Here is a 24,153-nt window from a genome sequence, read left to right as displayed (position 1 = left end):
GTTCAAGTGTTGCTTTAGCCATGAAAGCCAGCTTGGGGGACTTTGGGCCAGTTAGTTCAACTCACTTCACAGGGTTGCTGTTGTGGGGAAAATAAGGTGTATTGGCTATGTTTGCCTTCCTGAGTTATTTGTAAAAATAATAAAGAGAAATAAATGTAAATGTAAAAATGTAGTTGATCAAAATACAGTAAACTTGAATGCTGATGATGTTTATATACTTTGGGCCCTTTCTTTTATTTCCTTGTATTTGTTTGCTGCTAATACATTAAAACTGAATTCCAGGAATTGTATTTAGTCTGCTAATGTTTACTTTTACTGCCATTCCGGCACATTTTACAGTATAATCTAAAATAGGGATTGCCTGTTTACGTGACTCAGTATATTGAAAACATATTAATACTAGAGTATTCTGTTGTTAACTGTAATCCTGAAGTATTATTGAATTTTGAATTCATTTGTGTGTTGGTGTAGTTGTAAATATTTTCTGTTCCTTCTAACTAGAAAATGTTTAAACAACTGAAGTTCTCTCAGAATGTAGTCTTATCTGCTTCCACAGATTGGAAATAGAAAATAGCTGTATTCAACCTTGTGTAAACCCAAAATCTCAGGCAATTTCCTAACTGATTGAACTCTGATATAAACCAGCTTGCTTTCAATTCCTGGATTCCAACCAATACCCCATTTTTTTATTTTATACTCATTTTTTATATAACATTAACTAGATCAAATGACAGCTATCCTTTTCTACATTTCAGTGAGAGAAAGAGTCCTTCGTATTAAGAGCCATGAACCCAGTCTGCCAGAAATGAAGCCTTTGAAGCTATCTGTCTCATTGCCTTCAGTAGAAGTAGCACCTAATAACAATGTGCCTCCGGAAGAACAAGATCCAAGCCAGGTAAGTATGTGCACTATGCTAGTATAGTCCAATTAGATAGATACAATCGGTGCTTTGTGTCTTCCATGCACATTTGTTTTAGAGACAATGGCTGTGCTGGTTCATATATACCATTAATGATGGTTTGTAGAACTAACCGTAGTAGCCTTATGCATATAACAGAGAACTAGTTTGGTGTAGTGGTTCAGGTCTTGGCCTAGAAACCAGGAAAGACTGAATTCTAACCCCCATCCCACCCCCACCTTAGACATGAAAGCCAGCAGGGTGGCTTTGAGCCAGTCCCTCTCTCAGTCTGTTGTTGGGGTTTTGGGGGGGGGGGAGTGGGGGGGAATAGGAAGCAAAAGTATTAGGGATGATAGCTGCTTACAGACAGACAGGCAGACTGATAGACATACATACACAGGGGGGTGGGAGATAAAAATTTAATAATAATAACACTAAGCCTTATATTGGCTTACAAGAATATTTGGGCCCCCATCCCTTTCTGAATTAAAATCACACAAGCTGCATTATGTCTCAGTGTAGCAATATGATTGCCAAGCCTTTATAAGTATGTACTTGGGCCACTTACTACCGTTAGTGCTAAGAATAAAGTCAGCTCGAGGAACAATATTATCAGGAAATTGATATGTCGTCTTTCTAATGGTTTTATTTGTTCCCTTACCTTTAGAGGCCTGTCGTAGCTAAAGAAATCCATCAACTTGGTAAGTGATATTACTGAATTGTGGTTTCACTTGCTAATGAAATGCTGGTTTGGTATAGTGCCGTGATGGCAACCTATGCCATGTGTGTCGGAAGTGGCATGCGGAGCCATCAATCCAGGCACGCCAGCCGTTGCCTGTTGCTCTTCCGGATTCCGGCTGGCCAGCTGGTCTTCACATACACATGCATGCTGACCAGCTGATCTTTGTGCACGCATGCGCATTAGAAACCGGAAGACCAGGCGCACGTTTCAGCACTCAGTGCCGAAAAGGTTAACCACTGCTATAGTGTATTTCTTAATGGTCATTATCCCTTAAATGAAAGACAGCTATGGTATTAAGTCACTGGTTTTAACAAATGCCAGATCTCCAGTCATCACCAACAGGGCAACTTTTTCTCCAAGTGACCATTGCTGAAAGATCTTTCTAAATCAAACAATGTATTTGTTTACGTTTTATATAGTGTAGGTGTAAACAACAGTTCCTATGATGTTTCAGATTACGCAGAAAAGGAGGCAGGAAAAATGGCCATCCAGGAGGGATTCAGCATTGTAGTAACAGCAGATGCAGGCAGGGAAATTCAGATTGACTTCTTGGAGCTATACTTTGAGAATAAGAAACATTCTGGCGGAGGGCCCGTGAAGTCCTGCATTAAAGATGGACAACAATTCATCGTCACCTTTGAAAATGAAGCAGGTAGTTTCTATAACAGCTTTTATCTGTGAGATACTCCATTTTGAAAAGATGGGCTATTTCTACTTTCCTTGCTCTTGCTGTGAAGATCATGTCACAAGTATTTGGGGAGGTGCATTTTCTGATCTTGGAACAAAGCGTGGGTTCTTAAAAAAATAGTCAAAATTTCACTTCCCCTATTATATGCAAGTTCATAAAAAGATGTTGAGTTCCCACAAGATTTGATCATCTTCCAAGGTGGAGGCCATTTACAGTTTGGCATTCTGCAAACATTGCTGTCTATAGCAGTGGCTTCTACATTTTTGTCCTCACACCTTCCTTTAGTGTACTGTCATCTTAATGTACGTACCTTCCCTAAAATCTGATCACCAAAGTGAACCCAAATGAACAGTGAAGACAATTCTCCTCCCTCCCCCGCTCTCCCTCTTTCACTTTCACTCACTCACTCACTCATCATTTTAGCCATTGTCTATCCACTACAGGATGAAGACCTCTTCTGCATGTTTCCAACCTGAGCTTTCTTTTGCCTACACACACACACACACACACGTAAATGTTTTGGGGGAGTGGAAGACTTTGGTTAGATGTTTTTCTATAGTTTTTTTTGAATGTTAGATTTTTAAAAAATTATCTTTCTCTTCAACTAGATGCGCAAGAGGTTTTGCAAAGAGATCGCCACCAAATCAGTAAAATTGCACTTCATGTCAAAAAATACCAGCAGGAACTGAGTCAAAATCCATCATCTTCTCTAGTGGCTCTTGAGAATGTGCCGGAGACTACAATTGAGTGCATGCTCATTCTGTTGGTAGAGACTGTGAGCGGCCTCTCAGAAGAAGACAAGGATTTTGATATGGAAATGGTGCCTGAGTGCAATGCTGCTGTCATCACTTTTATCAAGCCCATTGGTAAGAAAGCATCAGGAATAAGAAATTAATAAACATGCCTTGCATACCTTGTTTATAGCCATATAATTCTTTAGAACTTTTCATTAAGCAAGATGTAGGAAAAAAGAAGGAGCTTTGGGGCTTTAGGAAGACATGACTGATTTAATCATTAAAATCATCAGTTCTTACACAGGTAAAGGTTAAAGAAGTTAAAACTAAAAGGTTTTAGATAAAATTTTTAGATAAAAGTTTTAAAAGATAACACAGAAGGAAAGTAGGCATTCACATTGGATTGTACAGATGGCATGGATGTTTAAGTTTATATTCCTTAGAATTGGTAGAGTGAAGAAACAAGCAGGCAGTAGTTGAATTCCAGGCAGTCCTGTGAGAGTTTCCTCTGCATTATTAAATGATGGCACTCTCTGGTTTTCTACAGTACTTCTCTAATAAAACATCAGGAATAAGCATTCGTGCTTTATTCACAAATGTAAAAAGTTAGAAGCCTCAGGCCAAGATTGGCTACGCTGTTAATCAGACATTGTTTACTCCCAAAAAGTTTATGCAAAATAGTTTACTCACTGAAAGATTTGATTCTCTGAAGGGGATTGGAGCGTTCATTGGAAGATATATGAATGTTATCTAAACCATTGTGCTTACTGTATATGATTTTGGAAGTGGCTCTGTTTACTCTAGTTCTGGTTGTGGTTGTTGGTTACACAGGGCTGCCATATCTGGTTGGCAAAAATCCAGCCGGTCCCAGAGGATAGAATACAATAGAAAGATTCAGAAAACTAGTGACTGTCTGGATTTTTTTCAGCCGCCATCTGGTAGCCTTTGTGGGACTTTATCATGTGTGGAATTCTGAAGTTCAATAGTTAGCATTCAAGTTAGGTTTATGAGAGAAATTGTGAAGTGATGTAACCAATAAGTGCATGAAACAATGAGGTAAATGGATTATTGGACTGAATCTGAGCCAAACTGGTTTCTTGGGCTTCACTAATTTAAGGAAATATTTGTACATGTTTGTAAGCAAACGTGCGTGTGAACCAAACTGAAAAGAAAAACAGATTGCATGTCAGCCTTGGAAGCCATATTTTATTTGGAAGCTTCGAAGCTGCCAAATTTAGTGCCTCGGAATTTGGGAGGGGGGCTTTCTTAGAGAGGTAGAAGATTAGACTCAACAACGTTTTTTCACAGAAAGTCAAGGCCATGTTACCCTGCACCTGGAGGGGGTTGTTTGGAGGAAGGTCTTCAGTTGGGCCGATGTTTGATAGGACCATGTGATGGACTGCTGGGTGCAGGGGAGGGATTTTTTTATTTTCTTTTGGGAAGGGAAAACCCAGAACTCTCAGATTCGGGTTTTCCCAGATGTGCCAATATGACGACTCTAATAAAATGGAACTTTGAGGAAATGCTTGTCTCGGAGTTTATTGGTTTGGAGGTTGTTAGTTGGAACGCTGACATTGCAGTTACAAATGTGCATTGAATGCTTAACAGTAAAATGTAATGAAACAATAGATTAAGCCATAATCCTTAAAAAGGAAATAACAAAATACTGCCTCATAGAGTTTCCGTTTTCTTTATGACTCATAGAGTTCTGTTTTCTTACAGGAAAAGCGAATGAAGAGAGAACTCTTCAGTGGGGAATCTAAAGATACAGTGTAGAATTACACTTTTATATTAGAAGACCACGGTAGACCTTCCCCAGGCTAGAAGTCACTTAGGACCATTAAGACTCTTTTTGCAGTTTTGAAAGTCTAGTCATATCTCAGCATCAAGACTCAACCAAAAAGCAGAGGTGCTCTGCTTTTTGAGGGAAAACAAGTGCAGAGGTGTTGAAAATCCTTCTCCGTGTTGAAAAAATGTGTGTTATGCCTTATGTGCTTAGTATTTTAATGTAGTGGTTAAGGGCCGGGAATCCAGGAAATTCTGATTTCTAACCATGGTCATGTGATTGTAACTCTGATTGCGGGTGAGTGTGAGACAGTTGTAGCTTTCAACTGTCATTAACTAATCAGTCCTAAGTCTAGGACTTTATGTAGACAGCAGTTGAGCATACTTGCCTGATTAAAATAGCAACTTTTACATGAAGAAATAGAATGAACAGGGGTTAAGTAATCAGTGATATTATCTAATTTTTTTTGTTTATGTTTCAATTTTGTTTGCAGAAACAAACCAATTTATCAGAGCGTTCAACCAGTACCATAGGGTTCAGCAACAAAAGATTTCAGCTCGAACTCTGGAAATGCCTAAAAGCATCTTGGTTGAAAATATTTCCCCTGAAATTCCTAAAGACTATATTATTATCTATTTTGAAAGCAAGAAGCACGGTGGTGGTCTGGTGCTGGATATCAGTTACATTCCTGAAGACAATTCTGCCATAATTACATTTCAGGAGAGCAAAGGTAATGCGTGGTGCTGTAAACTCATTAAATATAGTTCAGTTTGGTCAGTGCAAATACCAGATGAATGCAAAAGGCAGTTAGGATCCAATTATTTTTGGGCCTGATGTATATTTTAATGTGTAGTGATGGAACCAAGAGCTATTGGGCACATTTAACAGTCTAACAGATAATCAGAGTTGGAAGGGAACTTGTAGGTCATCTAGTCCAAACCCCTGCCCAAGTGGGAGACCCTACACCATTTCTGACAAATGGCAGTCCAGTCTCTTCTTAAAAGTCTCAAGTGATGATGCTCCCACAACTTCCCAGGGCAAGCTGTTCTGTTGGTTGATTCACTGTCGGAAAGTTTATCCTTATTTCCAAGTTAAATCTCTCCTTGTTCAGTTTCCATCCATTATTCCTTGTCTGACCTTCGGGTGCTTTAGAAAATAGCTTGACTCCTTCCTTTCTGTGGCAGCCCCTGAAATATTGGAAGACTGCTATCATGTCTCTCCTGGTCCTTCTTTTCATTAGACTAGTCATGCCCAGTTCCTGTCACCGTTCTTCATATGTTTTAGTCTCCAGTCCCCTAATCATCCTGGTTGCTCTTCTCTGTACTTTTTCTAGAGTCTTAATGTCTTTTTTATAGTGTGGTGACCAAAACTGGATGCAGTACTCTAGATGTGGCCTTACTAAGGCTTTATAGAGTGGTATTAGTACCTCATTTGATCTTGATTGCATTCCTCTGTGAATGTATCGCTTCCTGTTTAAGAAACAGTTGGTCTCTTTCAAGACATATGCTGGCTAACAACTGGGAGGAAGACATAATTTTATCTTTTGTTTATGGATCCTTGTGGCAATAGAAAAATAGACTAGGCAGGCCTTTTGTTGAATCCAGCACAGGTGGATTTTGTTTTTGGTTCTTCTTAATCAGTGATTTCTGGGCCAGACATTTTTCCAAGGTCAGTACTTTCCAATTCAGGGATGTTTGACAGCTGTAAAGTTTTATGGTGGTTGTTTTACAGGGAGTTGTTGTGAAAATAGAAAGGGAGATACTGGCTGTCCTTGACTGGTTCCAGTAATTGGATAAGAGAAGAAGGAAGCAGCAGCAAGGAAATAACAGAGAGAGACAGTTGTCATATTTGGAATCGTACTGATTTGGATGGGAAAAATTCCCAATTCTTTTTCCTTTACAAAACCCACATCTTGATTCATAATTACTTTATCTGAAAGACTACCAAGCCTGCTGATCCATTCTTGATCTGTACCCTCCATCTCTCTACCTGAGTTCTGGGCTACAAGGTAGTCCTTGACTTAATGGCCACAATTGAGGCCAAAATTTTTGTTGTGAGGCAAGTCAGTTGCTAAGTGAGTTTTGCGCTATTTTACGATTTTCCTTGCCACAGTTGTTAAGTGAATCACTGCAGTTGTTAAATGAATCTGCCTTCCCCAATGATTGCTTGTCAGAAGGTCACAAAAAGGTGATCACATGGCCCTGGGACATTGCAACCATCATAAATATGAGCCGGTTGCCAGGTGTCTGAATTTTGACTACTGACCATGGGGATGCTGCAATGGTCGTAAGTGTGAAAAATGGTCATACATCATTTGTCAGTGCTGTTGCAACTTCGAACGTCACTCAATGAATTATTGTAAGTTGAGGACTACCTATATTTGAGTGTAAATTGCCACCACCTCCTTCTTCAATGGGAATGTGTCTCCAAGAGTTGGAATCTGAATAGGGCAGAACAAATACATGGATTCAGGTTTCTTTTCTAATTAGGCTTATCAGGCCCAAGTGATTTTGGAGTATCTGGTATACACCTGACACTCCAAACAAGGAATAAATAATGTTTATTTTATTATCTACAGCAAGGTCAGTACTTCAGAAACAAGACAGCAGGGAGCTTAGATCTAAGTGGCAGCCATTAAGTTGTAAACAGACAAGCCAAGCAAGCAAGCTAGCTGTAAGATACGAAAACAGACAGGATGAGGTTCCCCATCTGGGCAAAGAAACATGGGAAGGAAATCAAACACCTATGATGCTCCTGTTTTCCTTGCCAACTTTAACTTCCTAAATTCCAGTTTTCCACAGGGCTTTGGGGCAGTTGCCATCTAGCCAATAATTTACCTGTGTGGGGACAAACAATGATACTTTTAACTCTTTTTCCCCAAACCCATACCAATGTCCTCTTTCTGAAAGAGGATGGAGGGTTTAGAACTGTAGAAAGCTTACTGTTACAATTGCTCAGTGTGCCCTACAATAAATTCAAATGTATTTTAAGTAAAAGTTGCAGGATAGGTTCGGTGAAGCTTTTTTTCTAATTTTCATCTCCTTGTTATTTTTTTAAAGTTGTAGCTACCATCTTGCAGCGAAAGCATTCTCTTATGAATGGCCCTGTTTCTGTTTATCCGTACTACAAATCTTTGGGAGCTGCCCTGTATGGGAAAGAAAGACTACAAATTAAGGTGCCAGATCCATTCTCTGTGTCTATTGACCCCTACCACTGGAGATTTCTACAGCAGAACTATTTACTTCAGGAAATAACACTCGAAATGGCGGGCCATTGTTGTGAGATCAAATGGCCTTCTGAAGTCTGCGGAAATCCGGAAATCATGGTACATCCTTCCCTTGACGTGTCAAAGAGAAAACGATCCTCGATTAAGACCTGGAAAGAAGACGCCTTAACCGTTCTTACACAGATCCTGTCACGGCAGAAAGTTGTCAGGCGTGAAATAAATTCTGAATTGTGGGAAGCCATAAGAAACAGTCTAGTAAAAGATGACATATTAATCGTAACAGATGCTTCAAAGAGAGAAGTGATTTTGGTGGGGGCAGCGGGCAGTGTAAAGGAAGCAGAGGAGGAAATGAATATGCTCATAGAAAATGTTCTTAGAAAGATGGAAAGAGAGAGATCGACAATAGAGGAAACCATATCGATTACTGCTTGCAAATATGCCATTTTATGCAATTGTGGATTACAAGAGAATCTTTGCTTAGCATATCCAGAGCTAAAGATTACTTACGATGCTTCCAAAGAACGTATAACTCTGCATGGCCTACCTGCTGAAGTTTTTAAACTAAAAAGTGACATCCTTGAAAGAATGTCCAGCATGGTTCAGAAGCCTGTTGATATACATTCTAATATTTTTGTTTTTCTTCAACATGTTGATAATGAGTCTCTGTCTCGGCTCCTATTCTGGACCAAAATGATAAATGCCTACTATGAACTCAGTGATAAGTCTGTACTACTGTTTGGAGGAATTCCTCAGGACCTTCACAGAGCTGAGGAGGAGCTCAAGAAAGATCTGACTTTCCAAAGTATTGAACTGGAAGACTGCTCGGTTACAAAAAAGAATGAATGGCAGGAACTAACGGAGCAGTTGTACAAGAAGTACAATTGTTCGGGTGAAACCATCTTAATTGAAGAACAGGAAGGTAAAATAGTCATTGCAGGTTATTTCAAAGAAGTGGCCACCGCCCATCAGAAACTCTCTGATTTTGTTGACAACCATACATACATTCAGAGAAATATCAAAACTAAGTCTGCTGCTGTTGTAATGTATATACAACAGGAAAAGAGCCCAAAGTGGAACAATTTAAATGGACAAGGTGTAAAAATACATTTTGGTATATTGAGAAGTCGTAAAGTGATTTCCCTTGAAGGACCCAGAGTTGCAGTTCTGAAGGGAGTTGAACTTTTTCATAACATTCTGTCTTCTCTCCATGCTATTAGCATAGCCATTGATAAACCAGGGGCAAAGTCATTCTTCAAAGAACAAGAAGAGTTGTACATTAATGGTGCGAGACAGAGGTTTAACTGTTTGATCAGGATTCAGGAAGGCACAGAAGAGGTGGAAGAAACTGGAGCAGAAGGGAACAGCTATGGAGAGGAACAGCAGCCGTGCTATAAAGTGAAGCTAGGAAACGGCATTCTGGTAGTTCTTCAGAAAGCTGACCTGACCCAGTGTTCGGCTGATGTTGTAGTCAACGCATCAAATGTAGATTTGATGCACATTGGTGGTCTCGCAAGTAGGCTGCTGGAAGCAGCAGGTCCAGAGCTCCAAAAAGAGTGTAAGGATCTAGTGAGGCAACGTGGCTCTTTGAAGCCTGGCTGTGCAATAATCACAAATGCTTGGAAGCTGCCATGTAAACAGGTGATTCATGCTGTTGGGCCAAGGTGGCAGAGTGCCGAAAAAGAAAAATGCATAAAGCTGTTAAAACAATCTGTGAGGGAAAGTTTAAAGCTTGCAGACCGCTGCCAGCATCGCTCCATAGCTATCCCTGCCATAAGTTCTGGGATTTTTGGATTTCCATTAAAAGAGTGTACCCGTTCCATTGTAACAGCCGTCAAAGAAAGCTTAGACGATTTTTCTGAGAACAGTTGCCTAAAACAGATTTACCTTATGGATATCAGAGATGATACTGTTCAAGCTTTTTCTGAAACCCTGAATGAAGTGTTTGGGCCCTCACTTTCTACAGCCGACCCATTTCCCGAAGCTAAGCGTTCTGTGGCAAAAATCCAACCAGAACCGGAAATGTTGATGACAGCTGAAGGCTTAAAAATTGTGCTTCTGAAGAAAGGGATTGAAGAGGCAGCGGTAAGTAGACTATAGTTATTTTAATATAGAATTGAGATATGTGTGATTAATGTGGCCACCTTTAATTAAAGTACATACACATGGGTTTTTGTTTTTTTAATGGAACAAGCCAGGATTAATAGTGAGCTTATAGTTAAGCAGGCAATAATGTTCCAGAAATATGAGAAAGCAGGAAGGAAGATGGAGAAGAACCTTGACAAACTGCAGGGCAAACACTTGTGTACAAAACGTATTCAGAATGATATAGTACTACATATTAATTCAAAGAGACAATTAAAATCTAAGATCTTCTACATGCCCTTGAGGTCTCATTCTTTGTATCCTTTTTTGAGGGCTAATGCTGCACAACACAACTTGTCACTCTTGTTCTTTTAATTCCAACAATCTCCACCTATTTACGAAAAAGATCTTCGGATGTAAGCTGCTAGAAAAATGGTATATAGGACCATATATTTGAATCTGTGGTGGGAGTAAAAAATGGGAATTTTTTACAGCAAATATGGGTAGGTAGGGAGGTAGGTGGATGACAATTCATATCATTGGAAGATAATCTCCCTGTTGATTGATAAAAGGTTCAGAGATGCCTGTTGAATATCACAGTTATGATTAGATATTTTTAGTTATGCATAATATTGGAGTGTGCCTGTGTTTTGTCAGGTTAGTGCAGGTTTGAGTCCCTTCAGTTTTAATCACCTATTCCAACGTGTCATTTTTAGACCGATGTGATTGTCAATAGTGTCGCCAGAGATTTGCAGCTGGACAAAGGACCACTTTCCAAGGCTCTTCTGGCTAAAGCAGGAGGAGAACTCCAAGTGGAGTTGACCCAAGAAGGTCAAGGGAAAGACATCAAGGAAGGCTGTGTGCTCAAAACTAGTGGTTATGACCTGAGCTGCCTTCACGTTCTTCATGCTGTTTTACCTGCTTGGAATCAAAGAAAGAAATCAGAAAACAAGGTAAAGGGTCTTTTCGATACCTTGGATACATAACTAGGTGCACTTATCCCTGATCTTCTTCCCTAGAAATTTTGATAGCCTTTGATGCATTTTTGCAGAACTGTTCAGTGGTGCTACTGCAGTGAGAATGTATTTGTGTGCAGGTCGTCCCCAAACTCTGGGCTGTGGCCTGTTTGGAATTGGGCCACGTACAGCAACAGGCGAATTGCAGCTCCATTTGCACCTGTGGCGGGTACTTGCGTTCACTCACAAAGCTCCATTTGTGTGAGCGGCGTGTGTGCCTACCCACCGCTTGTGCAAATGGAGCGGCACACAGGAGCATGCACACCTGCTGCTTGCATGGCACCATCTTCTCTCCCCCTCCTCACTGGTTCGCAGAGCCAGGAAGGCTGTAAATCACTATGAAGCGGTATATAAGTCTACTATAAATGCCCATCCGTTGTGAAACCCCCGAATCTGTCACGTAACTGTGGGGACACAGCAACTGTTGTAAGATTGAGGAATGGTCACAAGGTTACTTTGTTCCACACTGCCATATTTTGAAACAGTCGCTAAACAAGACATTCGGTAAGCAAGGGCTTCCTGGAAACAACAATGGATAAGCTTTACAAGTGAATAGGCTTTTAAGCAAAGGTTGAAGGTCCTTTACGCATCGTTGGTTATATCCTACCTTTCACTACTCAGGTTTCATTATTTACTAGGAATTGGTGGCTTCCCTTTTAACCTAAGTGACCACGAAGAAGAAAATAAATGTCGTGACTAAGAAAAATTTTAGAGAACTTTTCCTAGATCTAGGTAGTCCTCGACTTACAACAGTTTGTTCAGTGACAGTTCAAAGTTGCAAGAGCACTGAAAAAGGGGACTTACGACCATTTTCCACCCTTTTGACCATTGGCATCCCCATGGTCACGTGGTTTACATTTGGATGCTTGGCAACTGTCTCACATTTATGACGGTTTCAGTGTCCTGGGATCACGGGATCTCCATTTGCGACCTTCTGACAAGCAAAGACAGTGGGGAAGCCAGATTCACTTAACAACCATGTTACTTATTTAACAACTGCAGTGATTCATTTAACATCTGTGGCAAAAAAAAATCGTAAAATGGGGCAAAACACACTTAACGAATTTCTCAATTAGCAAGTTGTGATCGTAAGTTGGGAACAACCTGTATCTATTTTCATCCACTTGGCTTTGGGTGTCTACTGTCTATTGGCTTGGGATAGTCCAGCATGATAGCACAATGTGCTGGCAAATTAACTGATAGACACATCCTTTTGCCCGATTAACGCAGCTATATTCATGTTCCAATTTGTTTTTATTCATACCATTAGTAGAATTAACGCCAAGGCATAGTTCATTGTAGACTAATCATTTAAAAAAATATTCTAAGAGAATTTTGTTCTGTGATCCCCCAGGACTTACGGAACATAATTAAGGAATGTCTGAAAGTCACTGAACAGCTCTCTCTGAGTTCCATCACCTTCCCAGCTATTGGAACTGGAAATCTCGGATATCCCAAGCAGTATGTGGCCAAACTCTTTTTTGATGAAGTTTTCAAGTTCAGTCAAGCTGAAAATCCAAAGTCCCTTAAAGAAGTTCATTTTGTGCTTCATTCCAGTGATGCTGCCACCACCCAGGTATTTTTTTTTTTTATTTCGCTGCAGTTTCTTTGAAAAGTGTTGCACCCAAAATGTGGCTCCAGAAGATCCTGATTCTGCTGACAACATTATCAGACTTTCTTAGCTTGTCTCATGCCTGTCTCAAAAAACATAATTTTTTTTAAACCGTTGCTTAACAGTCTTGGACATTTAGTGTCTGAAAACACAGTAGACGTTGGCTTTGGAGAATCTGCTTTAATAAAATTCTGTTTTGGGTAGAAAGCAATTCCACTTCAATTTTCATCTCTCTCTCTCTCTCTTTTTTTTTTTTTTTTGCAATTTGCCTTACATTGCTTATTTCCCCCCTCCCCTCTTTGGGCTGTTCCTTTTAACCATCTGGTCACAACTCTAAGAAAAAGATCTAATGGTACTAGAGCTGTACAAAGCAGTCAAATAAGTGACTTTGCAGGAATGCAAACCATGTACCTCTTTACAGGTTATTAAAATAACTGGATCCTCTTCATAGTCTCTTTAGCAGCTTCAAAAGCTGATTCTGGCTGTCTGCAATTCTGTGCATGTATACCCCCTCCCCCCCAGTGGAGGGATTCATATTTTTTTTAATTTTTATTGGTTTTTAAAACGAACATAGACAAACAAAACATAAAAACATCAAGCCATTTTCCATATATATACATACAGTGTGCCAGTTGGTTTACAAATTGTGTTGTGCTTCCATTTCATAGTCTTCAATTACAATTACATTGTATATATTCTCATATTTTCAATCAAGTATTAAATACATTAATATCATCATTTGACTATTCATTCATATTTTACGAAATAATCATATTTAACTTAAATTGTTTTATGACAGTTCATATCATCTCAAACCTATCCTACAATCATTTTGTAGATATAATAATAAAAGAATACCTCTTTATATATTTATTATTTTCTAAGTAACTACATATTTCATTACCAAGTTTTATTGTCTAACCATTGATAGAATAGATCCCAAATTCTATAAAATTGTTTATCATCTTGCTCTCTGATTTCAAATGTCAATCTACTCATTTCAGCACATTCCAATATTTTCTTAATGATTTCCTCCGGTGATGGTATGCCACCTGTAAAACATCTTATACAAATTTTCTTTATATGCTGTTGACATTGTCATTTTATAATTTTGAGACCACAATTTTTGCCATTTCTCTAGATCAATCTCATATCCAAAATTCTTCCCCCAAGCAATCATAATTTCTTTAACTTGTTCTTCTTCTAGTTTAATTTCAAGTATATATCCATACAATTTTTTAATCACTTTTTCATCAGTACCTGTCAAAATCTTATCTAAATCAGTCAGTTTGTCATAGAAACCTTCCGTTTTAGAGTCTTTGTCATACCTTGAATGTATTTGCGCATATGAAAACCAATTCATCTTTATACCTTGTTCCTCTAATTTTTGTATAGATTTAAGTTCACCCTTTTCATTCAATATTTTACCATATCTAACTGTTTGTTCCTTTTTATGTATTATCGGATAAGAAAAATGCTTCAATAGTCAATAGCCAGACTGGAATTTTCAAATAACATTGTCTTTTAATCTTCTCCCAGTTTAACCACAGACTCCCGTACAACCCCTGTGATCTCGTTCCTTTATACCATAGTAAAGCTTGCCACCCCAACAACAGATCATGTATTTCTTAATGTTATCCATTCCTTAACCCACATCAAATTTGTAGCTTGGTAGTACAACTCCCAATTAGGCAAACCAAATCCTCCTCTTATTCTAGCATCTTGCAAAAGTTTTAGCTTTATTCTTGCTTTCTTACCTTGCCATATATATTTCAACACAATTTTATTTAAATCTTCAAAGTAATCTTTTCCAAGCCTAATTGGAATTGTTTGGAACAAATATAAAATTCTGGGTAATATAATTATCTTGATTGTTGATATTCTCCCTATTAATGAGAGCTGTAAATTTTCCCATTTCGCCAAATCTAACGCTATCTGCTGCTTAAGTTTGATATAATTATTCTCTTTTAGTGTACTGCATCTTGCTGTCAAATGTATCCCGAAATACTTAATCTTATTTGTGACCTGAATTTTCAATAGATCTATCAGTTCTTCCTTTTGCCTTGATAGCATATTCTTTGTCAAGATCTTTGTCTTATCTTTATTTATTTTCAAACCAGCCACCTTTCTTTATGCCTCTATCTTTTCTATCAATTTTGATGCTGTTTCTAGTGGGTCTTCTAAAATGAAAACCAGATCATCTGCAAATGCTTGCAACTTAAATTCTTTCTTTTTAATTTTCATCCCTTTTATATCCTTTTCTTCTCTAATATTTCTGTTTAGCACTTTCAAGGTTAACACAAACAACAGAGGTGATAGTGGGCACTCATTTTCTTATATCAATAGAATCTGTCAGTTCTCCCTCTTTCATTACCTTTGCCATTTGCTTATGGTATATAGCTTCTATGGCTTGGATAAATTTTTAGCAAAGCCCATCTGTTCCAGTTGTAATAACATGAATCACCAATTCACATTATCAAATGCCTTCTGTGCATCTAGAAATATCAAAGCCATTTGTTCCGGGTGTGCCTCGTAGTATTCCAAAGTATCCAAGATTATTCTCATATTATCTTTAATTTGTCTCTTTGGCAGAAATCAATTTTGATCAGGATGGATAAAATTGTTTAAATATTTTTTAAGTCTTTCTGCCAATATTGAAGCAAAAAATTTATAATCTGCGTTTAGTAAGGAAATAGGTCTATAGTTCTTGATTTGTAACGGATCGGCCTCCTCTTTTGGGACAAGTGTATAATATAAGCTTCTGACCATGATTTAGGTATATTCTTTAATATAACTTCATTCATAACGTGTAGCAGTGGAAGGTATAACGATTCTTGTAATGTTTTATAAAATTCCGCTGGAAGTCCATCTGGGTTGGTGCCTTTCCATTATTTTGCTTCTTGAGTGCTTCAGTTAACGCCATCATCGTTATATTGCTTTCTAACATTGCTTCAATCTCTTTAGGTATCTGAGGTAAATTAGCATTCTGTAAATACTGTTTAACTCTTTCCTCATCAATATTCTCTTGTGTGTATAGTTTCCCATAATAGTCTCGTATGATTTCCTTCTTCTCTTTACTACCATAGCAAACTTGGCCTTGGTCATCTATTACTTGCAATATTTTCCTTGATTCTTTCTCCTTTCTCAGTTTATTTGCTAACCATCTACCTGGTTTGTTTGCATCTTCAAAGTAGTTCTGTTTAGCACCTCTAATTTTCTGTGCTAATTCTTCTTTTTCTATTAGACACATTTTATGTTTGATTATATCCATTTTTAACTTAATGTCCTTTTTCTGTGGCATTTTCTGTAGCTCTTTTTCAAGTCCTTTATACTCATCCTCTAATGCCTTAGAGGCTAGTTTTTTCATGGTATTTCTTTTCCTTGTATCATCTATTATCAAGCCTCTGGCATATGCCTTCATTGTATCCCATACATTCTGAATTGATGTATCTTCTTTTTTGTTTTCTCTAAAGAAGAAAGCCAGTTCTTTCTCCATCCACTGTGTGAAGTCTTTTTCCTTTAATATCTAGATCTTCTTTGTCCTTTCCATTTAATTGTCATTGGATTGTGATCTGCCCAAGTACTTGTTTCAATATTTATTTCTTGAATATTAGCTAACAATTCTGTTGACATCCATATCATATCTATTCTGAACCATGATAAATGTCTATTTGAGTAGAAGGTGTATTGTTTGGCTTTAGCATTTCTTTCTCTCCATGTATCTTTTAAGTTTATTTCATCTACCATTTTAAAAAAAAATTTAGGGAGAGTCTTTCTGTTTTGCTTTATTGTTTTCTGTGCTGTATAGTCCAGTTTATTATCTACAATTCCATTAAAATCTCCCATCATAACTATATTAGCATAGTCCAGTTCAATTATTTTCATGTGTAATTTTTAATAAAATTCTTGATTGTCATTCAGGGCATAGATTGCAATCAGGAGTGTTTTCATATTATTGTCCATTATTTCCACCATTAGTATTCTTCCATCGTCATCAGTATAAATCAATTTTGCTGGGATGGTCTCTTTAATGTATAAAACCACTCTTTTCTTACATTGTGTCAAGGAAGTAAATATTTTCCCTAGTTTTGGCTGTATCAACAATTGTTCATATTGCTTTTTGATATGTACTTCTTGTAGGCAGATTATATCAAATTTTAATTTCTCTAATTTATGGAAAAATTTCCTTTTAACAGCTGAGTTAAGTCCATTTATATTAATTGTAGTCAGTTTTTTCTCTTCCATGGTTATATTTTGTAGTTAGGTTTAGCAGCTCTCGTAGATCTTGGTTCACGTTGTTCTTTGGCTTCCACCTTTCCACCTACTGCACCTTCTTCTTTTTTAATCGCCATTTGGCAGTCCTCTTGGTATTCAATTAGTGAGATTTCTTTTTCTGCCTCTTCTTCTTTCCCTCCAAAAAATTCTGTGTAAAATGATTCAGCTTTCTCAACTGAGTCAATTCTATGTCTCTGTTCTTGCCAGGTGAACATTAAACCTTCTGGAATCAGCCATCTATAATTTACCTCTTTTTTAAGTAGCATTTTGGTCAGAAATCAGTATTCTCTTCTCATCTCTCTCACTCTTCTGGGTACTTGTTTCAGAACCATAGTCTCCTTTATATTTCAATGTTTTCTCTCTTGCCACTTTGCATTTAATGGCTTTCTTTGTAAATCTGATGTGAACTTCTCTTGGTAAGCTATTTCTCATTGCATATCTTGTGAAGACTCGATAGACCTAATCTATTCCATCCATCATCTTCTCTTCAGTTATTTCCAAAGCTTCAGCCAAACTTTCTATCATTATCTCAGCTAGGTTTTGTCCCTTTTCTTCCTCTATGGTTTGGAATCTGAGATAAAATTCTGATCTGTCCATCTCCCATGTCAGGATTCCACTTATATCTTGTTCAACCACAGTTAATCTGCTATCAATGTCTCCAATCTTCTTATCTCTTTGTTTATCTTCTTCAATTTTTTGGAATCATCATAATTTGTTGAATGTTCTTCACCTTTTCATCAGTTTTCCCTGTTCTTGGTTCAATGTTCTCTGTTCTCTTTTCAGTATTCTCTGTTCTTCTTTGAATATTTTGAATTCCTTGCATAATCATCTGCAGGGTCACTTTTTCCTGTTCTTTTTCTTGCTGTAACATTGTCTGTATTGAACGTTGTCCTCCAAATGGTAAAGAAATAGAGGAACCAGGGGCTGTTAGTTTCCTACTCATTTCAGACAATTCAAAATCTTCAGGTTCTTCTAGACCGTAATCCACTTGTGAAATAACCAATTGCAATTCCAAATAAAAATAGTAGGAAAAAAGAAACCAAATAGTAGTGATAATAAGCTGATTCTGGCTGTCTGCAATTCTATGCATGTACACCCCATCCCCCCAGTGGTGGGATTAACATTTTTTTTACTACTGGTTCTGTGGGCGTGGCTTGGTGGCATAGCAGAGGAAGGATATTGTAAAATCTCCAGTCAGAGGTGGTATTTGCTGGTTCTCCAAACTACTCAAAATTTCTGCTACCGGTTCTCCAGAACTGGTCAGAACCTGCTGAATGCCACCTCTGCTCCCCCACTCCACCATTTAATTTCTGCCTATGTGTTGTGAAGCTCTATCTCTAATTTGCACTTGCCTTTGTAGTCTTGTTAATTGTGTTTCCCCGTTTTCTTATTAGGCGTTCATGGATGAATTAAACAGTAGGCTGAGTGTAAGCCAAACAAGCTCCTCAGTGTCCAAAGCTTCATCTGAGAATTTTCAGCAGGGAAGTCAAGGTAAAACTTAATTGTGGGTCTTTGGAGGTCTCTGAGCTTGGTGGGTTTGTTGTTGTTGTTGTTTCTTAGCAGACGTTTCACTACCAAACTAGGTAACATCATCAGTGCATGTGTAATTAAGAAATAAAAATCTTTTGTGAAAAATGAGAAAGAATAAAACATAGTGAACCAGAGTATTGTAAAGCCTTAACTGGAGTAAAACAAAAAAGACTAATAAGGTCTGAGGAAAGAAAGGATATTTTATTGTCTTCTATTCTGTACAAGAAGAGTTAGCTTTGCCTTGACAAGAGAGCTTCGTGCTATAGAGGAGGTGCGATTCTCCATATGGCAGAAAAGATACATCCAATTTTACATCCTTGGAACACTTTAGATCAAGGGTCTCCAATCCCTGGTCCGTGGACCATCAACGGGCCATGGTATGCCAAAAATTGGGCCATGCAAACAAGGGAAGCCCCATTCACAGGATGCAGTCAGCACACAAAACCATGGCCCTTCTGGTCCGCAGAAAAATCCCTCCGTGGAACTGGCCCCTGGTGCCCAAAAGGTTGGAGGTAGCTGTTTTAGATCCTCTTCAAACATGTCCCCTGCCTGTCCCTTGCCAAAGTTAGGGATACCTACCATGGTAGACTCAACTTATGACCAGTTGCTTAATGACCGTTTGAAGTTACAACAACTCTGAAAAAGCTACTTAGAGCCTGGATTTGAGACCCACCACCATCATGTGGCCACATTTAGGGTGTTTGGCAACAGCCTCATATTTACAGCCATTTGCAGTACATGACTGTGTTTTTTTTTTTTTTTTTGCACGGTCGTTCCATGGCGAATAATGAGTGTGCTTAAACAACGACTTGCAAAAAAAGATAATAAAAATTGGGGACAGTCACACGATGACCCCTCTTTAGGACCGTCACAGCTTATGACCGATGTTGCGGGCTCAATTATGTTCATAAATCAAGGACTGTTTGTATTCCAGTGTCACTGGGTACTCTGGAGCAGGGGTCTCCCTACCTTGGCGGCTTTAAGACTTTTGGACTTCAATTCCCAGAATTCCTCAGCCAGCAAAGTCTTAAAGTTGCCATGGTTGGAGACCCCTGCTCAGGAGAATGTGAGGGATCAGACATTTTCACGCCATAGAAGCCTGCGCTGCTCCTGGAAGAGGCTTTGATACAGGGGCTGCAGAGGAACAATTTGCAGGATGCTAGGATAGGGTTGCACAGCAGAGCAGAACACAGTTGCTTCTCCTCCCTCTTAATGATGACCCTGTGTGTGTGTGTGTGTGTGTGTGTGTGTGCACGCATGCGCGCATGCAGTAGGCTGGGGGCAGATGGGATGAGTCATCAAATCAAAGCAGCTCTTTGGAGGGTTGTGCAGCTGTCTCCTCTCATATCTTTAGAGGCCTCTCAGATTCTTGCCCTTCTAATGACCTACTTGTTTCACTTCTGAGATAGGAGCCTATTTTGGACATGAGCTAGTAGCTTGGAGTTTAAAGACAGAATGCAGGTGTTTCCAATAGTTGTGGCTTCAGCAACAGTAGATAAAGAGGATGAAAAGGAGGCAAGGTCACATAAGCCAGAAGTCTGTTCTTGCTGGTTTATATTACGCCAAAACCCATGGCCACAATTCAAGGCCTTGAGCCACACATGAACACCTGGGAGGCTTCATCTCAGAGATTGCCAGAGATTATCCAAAGACTATTCATATGCAGAAGAAAATTATTAAATGTCTAACCATAGTGAAATTCAGTTAATTTTATTTGATTTAGTGCAATTAAGTGCAAATGGAGGGTAGCTACATATTTTACTGTTAGTTTTTAGGATACGGTGCCTATCGGGGCACTTCAGAGCCAAGAAAATGTTGTAATACTCATGCCCTAAATTAAGTGATGTTTAAATCGGACAACTTTTATTAAAATTTTAATTAAATCTAAGATTTTGTCATCTAGCCCAGCACTTTTGACTATCAGTTGAAACTATATTGAATTCATGAACTCAGTACAGAGAGAGACATTTATAGGGAAGTGTAGGATAAAAATTATGCAGTCACAGATGTTGGGAGGCAGGAATATAGAATAAATGGATTTGTCTGTCTCAACTTCTTTTTTTACCTTTTTATAGCTTTCTTTGAGCCGAGTTCAGCTCTAAAATATGGAATTCTTAAAATGCAAATTGGCTCAGTTGAGTTGCAGCTGGAAGAGGGAGATATTACTAAACAGAAGACAGATGCCATCGTAAACATAACTAATCAAACGTTTAATCTCAGAAATGGTATGTTTTTCAACACTATAGGTGTCCTGCCTCAAATTTTGTCATAAAATTAGGCACTTGTTCTCTAGCTTGTTTCCTTTTGTTTGCTGGAGTTAAGAAGCGTGCTAGATGGTCCAGTTTTGGTGGGTGTGGTACAGGAGGGTAACATTATTTTTAAAAAGTAATAATCTGCTGAAAAGAATCACTCATCTCATGTCAAAGGACTTACTATGGTTGTACGGATAGTCCTCATTCAGTGACCACTCGTTCAACAACCATTCGGAGTGGGGGCACTGAATGAGTACTTAGGACCAGTCCATGGAGTTCCAGCCATCTCAGTACTCCTGCAACCCCATGATCACAATCTGGACACTCAACAGCTGGCTCACTTTTACCATGGTTAGAACATTCCTCGATCATGACTGCCATTTGCAATCTTCCCTGCCAACTTCCTATAATCAAAGCCAATGGGAAAGCTGGCAGGGAAGGTCATAAGTCATGCTTGTAGGTCACTTAACACCACCTCCTTTCTGGCAGCAGCCACCACTGGCCCCTCCACATTCAGGTCGACCTCCAGCACACCCTTCACCTGCTCAGCAGCAACATACCCGCTTGCAAGCTGGCTGGGACTTGCTTAACGGCTTGTGATCCTGGCTTAACAATGGTAACCGGGAATGCCGGGATGCGGTCAGAGGATGTTGCATGTTAGGATCCCCATTCAGGTGTGAGATTCTACCGGTTCGAACCGGTAGTTCCAGTGAGCATTTGGCCCTGCCTACCTGCCCCTGCTCTTTCCTGTGCTTTATTGCCTGGATTTTTAGCACAGCTGATTTGTGCAGCAGAGCAGTTCACCGCGCGTCAGCGGTTCCAGTCCCAGGGGCTGCAGTAGAAGGTAAGTAATTAAGTTGAAAATGAGCTTTTTAAAATGTAGAGTACACCGGTTGAATCGTACCACTGCTCCCATTGCTTAGTGATGGAAATTCTGGTCCCTGATACTATAGTTAAGCAAGTGGTAGCCTTTTTTCTTATTTCAGCTGCATTATTAGTAAGTGATGCAGGTACCTCAAAGGTGGGGAACTATCATTTATAGGAACAGCCATGCTGAATTATGTCAAGGCTCATTTTGCCCCAATATTTATACATAACCCTTCCTGTAGCAATATTTGGAGGCAAGGTGGAGGTATCACTGAATTGCAAGATTAATAACCCAGATAAAGCTGTTCCCCTGAGGTGTAACCATTCCTTGTTAACCTCTATCCAGATTAATAGCCATCATTACTTCATGGAGTAATAAAAGTCCATAGGTGAATTACGCAGTATGTGAAGAACTGTTTTCTTTTGTCTACATGAAGTCTTGATATTTCAGGATCTGGCTTCTCATAGAGAAGCTTGTATGCTGACCATTTGCATCCTGTTTCCTGAGGCCTGGGTAGAGATCTCCCTTCCACTCCTGAGAGCCAAATTCCCCCTTATCTCTCCTGCACAAAGAAAGAAGCAAACTTTAAGAGAAAGTCACAAAATAATTAGCAATGGACAAAGAATCCATATGTTCCTTTATTATCTCTGAAGGAGAGGGTTTCCTCTATGACAACAGGAGGTCTTCAGGAGCAATTCACCATAAAGCCTCCATTTTGAATCCTGTGAGTTTTGAAATTGGTTCAGGCCTCATTAAACTCTCTCCCCTTTTTCTGTATGATTATCATCAAAGGGGCTCTTTTTTCCCAACCCTATAAATGGAATTAATGTTTGGGTCTTTCTGGGCTCTGAACTTAAAAAGGTTGTCCTTGCCTTAGAGAAAAAAGATGGAGTCAGAGCTTCACATATTGAAATGATTGTTCTGTTCAGTGTAAGCTTTAAATATGACCAGGCATGTTTATCTCATCTGCTCAAACTGACTTTATTTATTTAAAAGGTGTTTCCAAAGCAATTATGCAAGGTGCTGGTCCACAAGTGGTGAAAGAATGTAATGATCTGGGTAAGGACAATGTTTTTAGTAGGATTTTATGGCTTAATCGGTTGTTTATCAATTTCAAGATACTTCTAAAACAGTTGTGGAAAGTCAAATACATTGGATTGTTTGTACATTGTTATTAACATTGTGAACAATGTTTCATATCAATCACATTTACCTAGAACTGCATTAACTTAAAAATGTGTAAATAGAATAAAATGAAATTGCAGATATGGATTATGCAGGTAACAAAGGAAGCATAAACTGATTCCACCTATTGACTAAACCACACTTGGTTTGAATGGCCATTTGTTGAACTAGTCATACTGTTCTGGCTGATACTTGCTAACCATAAACCCATAGTTTTGGGGTTTATTCTTCGTTTTCAGCCAAAAGCAAACTAATTTGTACATTTGTTGCAATATATAATCCAGCTGTTCTCATATATGGAAATTGTATTCCTGTTGATTCCTGGCTTGATTCCTAGCTGACTTTTGTTTTCATTCAGCTTCCCAGCCACATGATAACCTCATATGCACTCAAGGAGGAAATCTGCCTTGTAAAAATATAATCCATCTTGTGCACAGCGATGATATCAAAAATCAAGTCTCTCAAACACTCATGGAATGCGAGCAGAGGCAGTTTACATCTGTTGTGTTTCCAGCAATTGGGACAGGTCTGTATTGCCTTGTGAAAAATTGTATAAGTAGAAAGGGCCATAATAAAAGTTCTAGTAATAATGTTGTAGGATCACCTCATGTTGCATCATAATCCTAAATAGCATCACTGTGGATATTAAGTTGTGAGCTGGGGTTTTGGCTGCTGAAAACTAATTTAAATTTGGGCCCCTCAATCTATTTAGAAAATTGAGTGGGACTCAAAACTAAGTTGCAGGCCAATAGTTGGTGGTTATTTCAAGGGAAGTGTCTTGGACAGTCAGAGTAACCAACAGAGAGGTGTTAAGTTGTATAAAACCAGACACATCACTGGAGGCTAAAACCATAAGAGTACTTTTGATCTACTTTGGCCATATCATGCGTGTAAATTCATTGGAGAAGGCAACAATGCTAGGTATGGTTAGGTGAACAAGAAGAAGAGGCAAGCAGAGAACACGCTGGCTTGATAACATCAGATCTGATACAAAGTTGACCAACAATTGAAAGAAACAGTGTTTGACAGGGTAGCATGGAGAGCGCTTGATTTTGAAGACACTAAGAGTTGACTAAATGACTAAATGGTTAAAACAATAACAATGTCAAGGGAATGGGTTGGGTATGTTGGGTTAAAGGGAAGACCTTGTCAAGAAAGAATAACAATACCTTTTTAAGACTTGTGATCACCTGGAAGAATCTATTGTTTCCTTAATCAGACATTTTTGGATTGCAATTCTCCCAAATTTCTGATAATTA

The 24,153-nt window shown here is 38.7% G+C and overlaps 1 protein-coding gene across 1 annotated transcript in view; it reads left to right on the top strand.

Moving 5' to 3' along the window:
- LOC113441196 (protein mono-ADP-ribosyltransferase PARP14) overlaps window positions 1-24,153 on the top strand; it is a 35,620-nt gene that overhangs the window by 1,358 nt on the left and 10,109 nt on the right. Inside the window, exons 2-13 of the mRNA XM_087920384.1 lie at window positions 756-895; window positions 1,566-1,599; window positions 2,095-2,292; window positions 2,937-3,194; window positions 5,342-5,578; window positions 7,908-10,156; window positions 10,873-11,109; window positions 12,527-12,748; window positions 18,454-18,550; window positions 20,665-20,814; window positions 22,706-22,768; window positions 23,253-23,420. Coding sequence (XP_087776510.1) covers window positions 756-895; window positions 1,566-1,599; window positions 2,095-2,292; window positions 2,937-3,194; window positions 5,342-5,578; window positions 7,908-10,156; window positions 10,873-11,109; window positions 12,527-12,748; window positions 18,454-18,550; window positions 20,665-20,814; window positions 22,706-22,768; window positions 23,253-23,420 — 4,053 coding nt within the window. The remainder of the gene's footprint in view (window positions 1-755; window positions 896-1,565; window positions 1,600-2,094; window positions 2,293-2,936; window positions 3,195-5,341; window positions 5,579-7,907; window positions 10,157-10,872; window positions 11,110-12,526; window positions 12,749-18,453; window positions 18,551-20,664; window positions 20,815-22,705; window positions 22,769-23,252; window positions 23,421-24,153) is intronic.

Source organism: Pseudonaja textilis, chromosome 1 (genome assembly GCF_049901715.1).
Source record: "Pseudonaja textilis isolate UNSWEBS1 chromosome 1, rPseTex1.2, whole genome shotgun sequence".
Classification (NCBI taxonomy): domain Eukaryota; kingdom Metazoa; phylum Chordata; class Lepidosauria; order Squamata; family Elapidae; genus Pseudonaja; species Pseudonaja textilis.
Note: the sequence above shows the minus strand (reverse complement) of the source record. Positions and strands in the feature narration are given on the sequence as shown.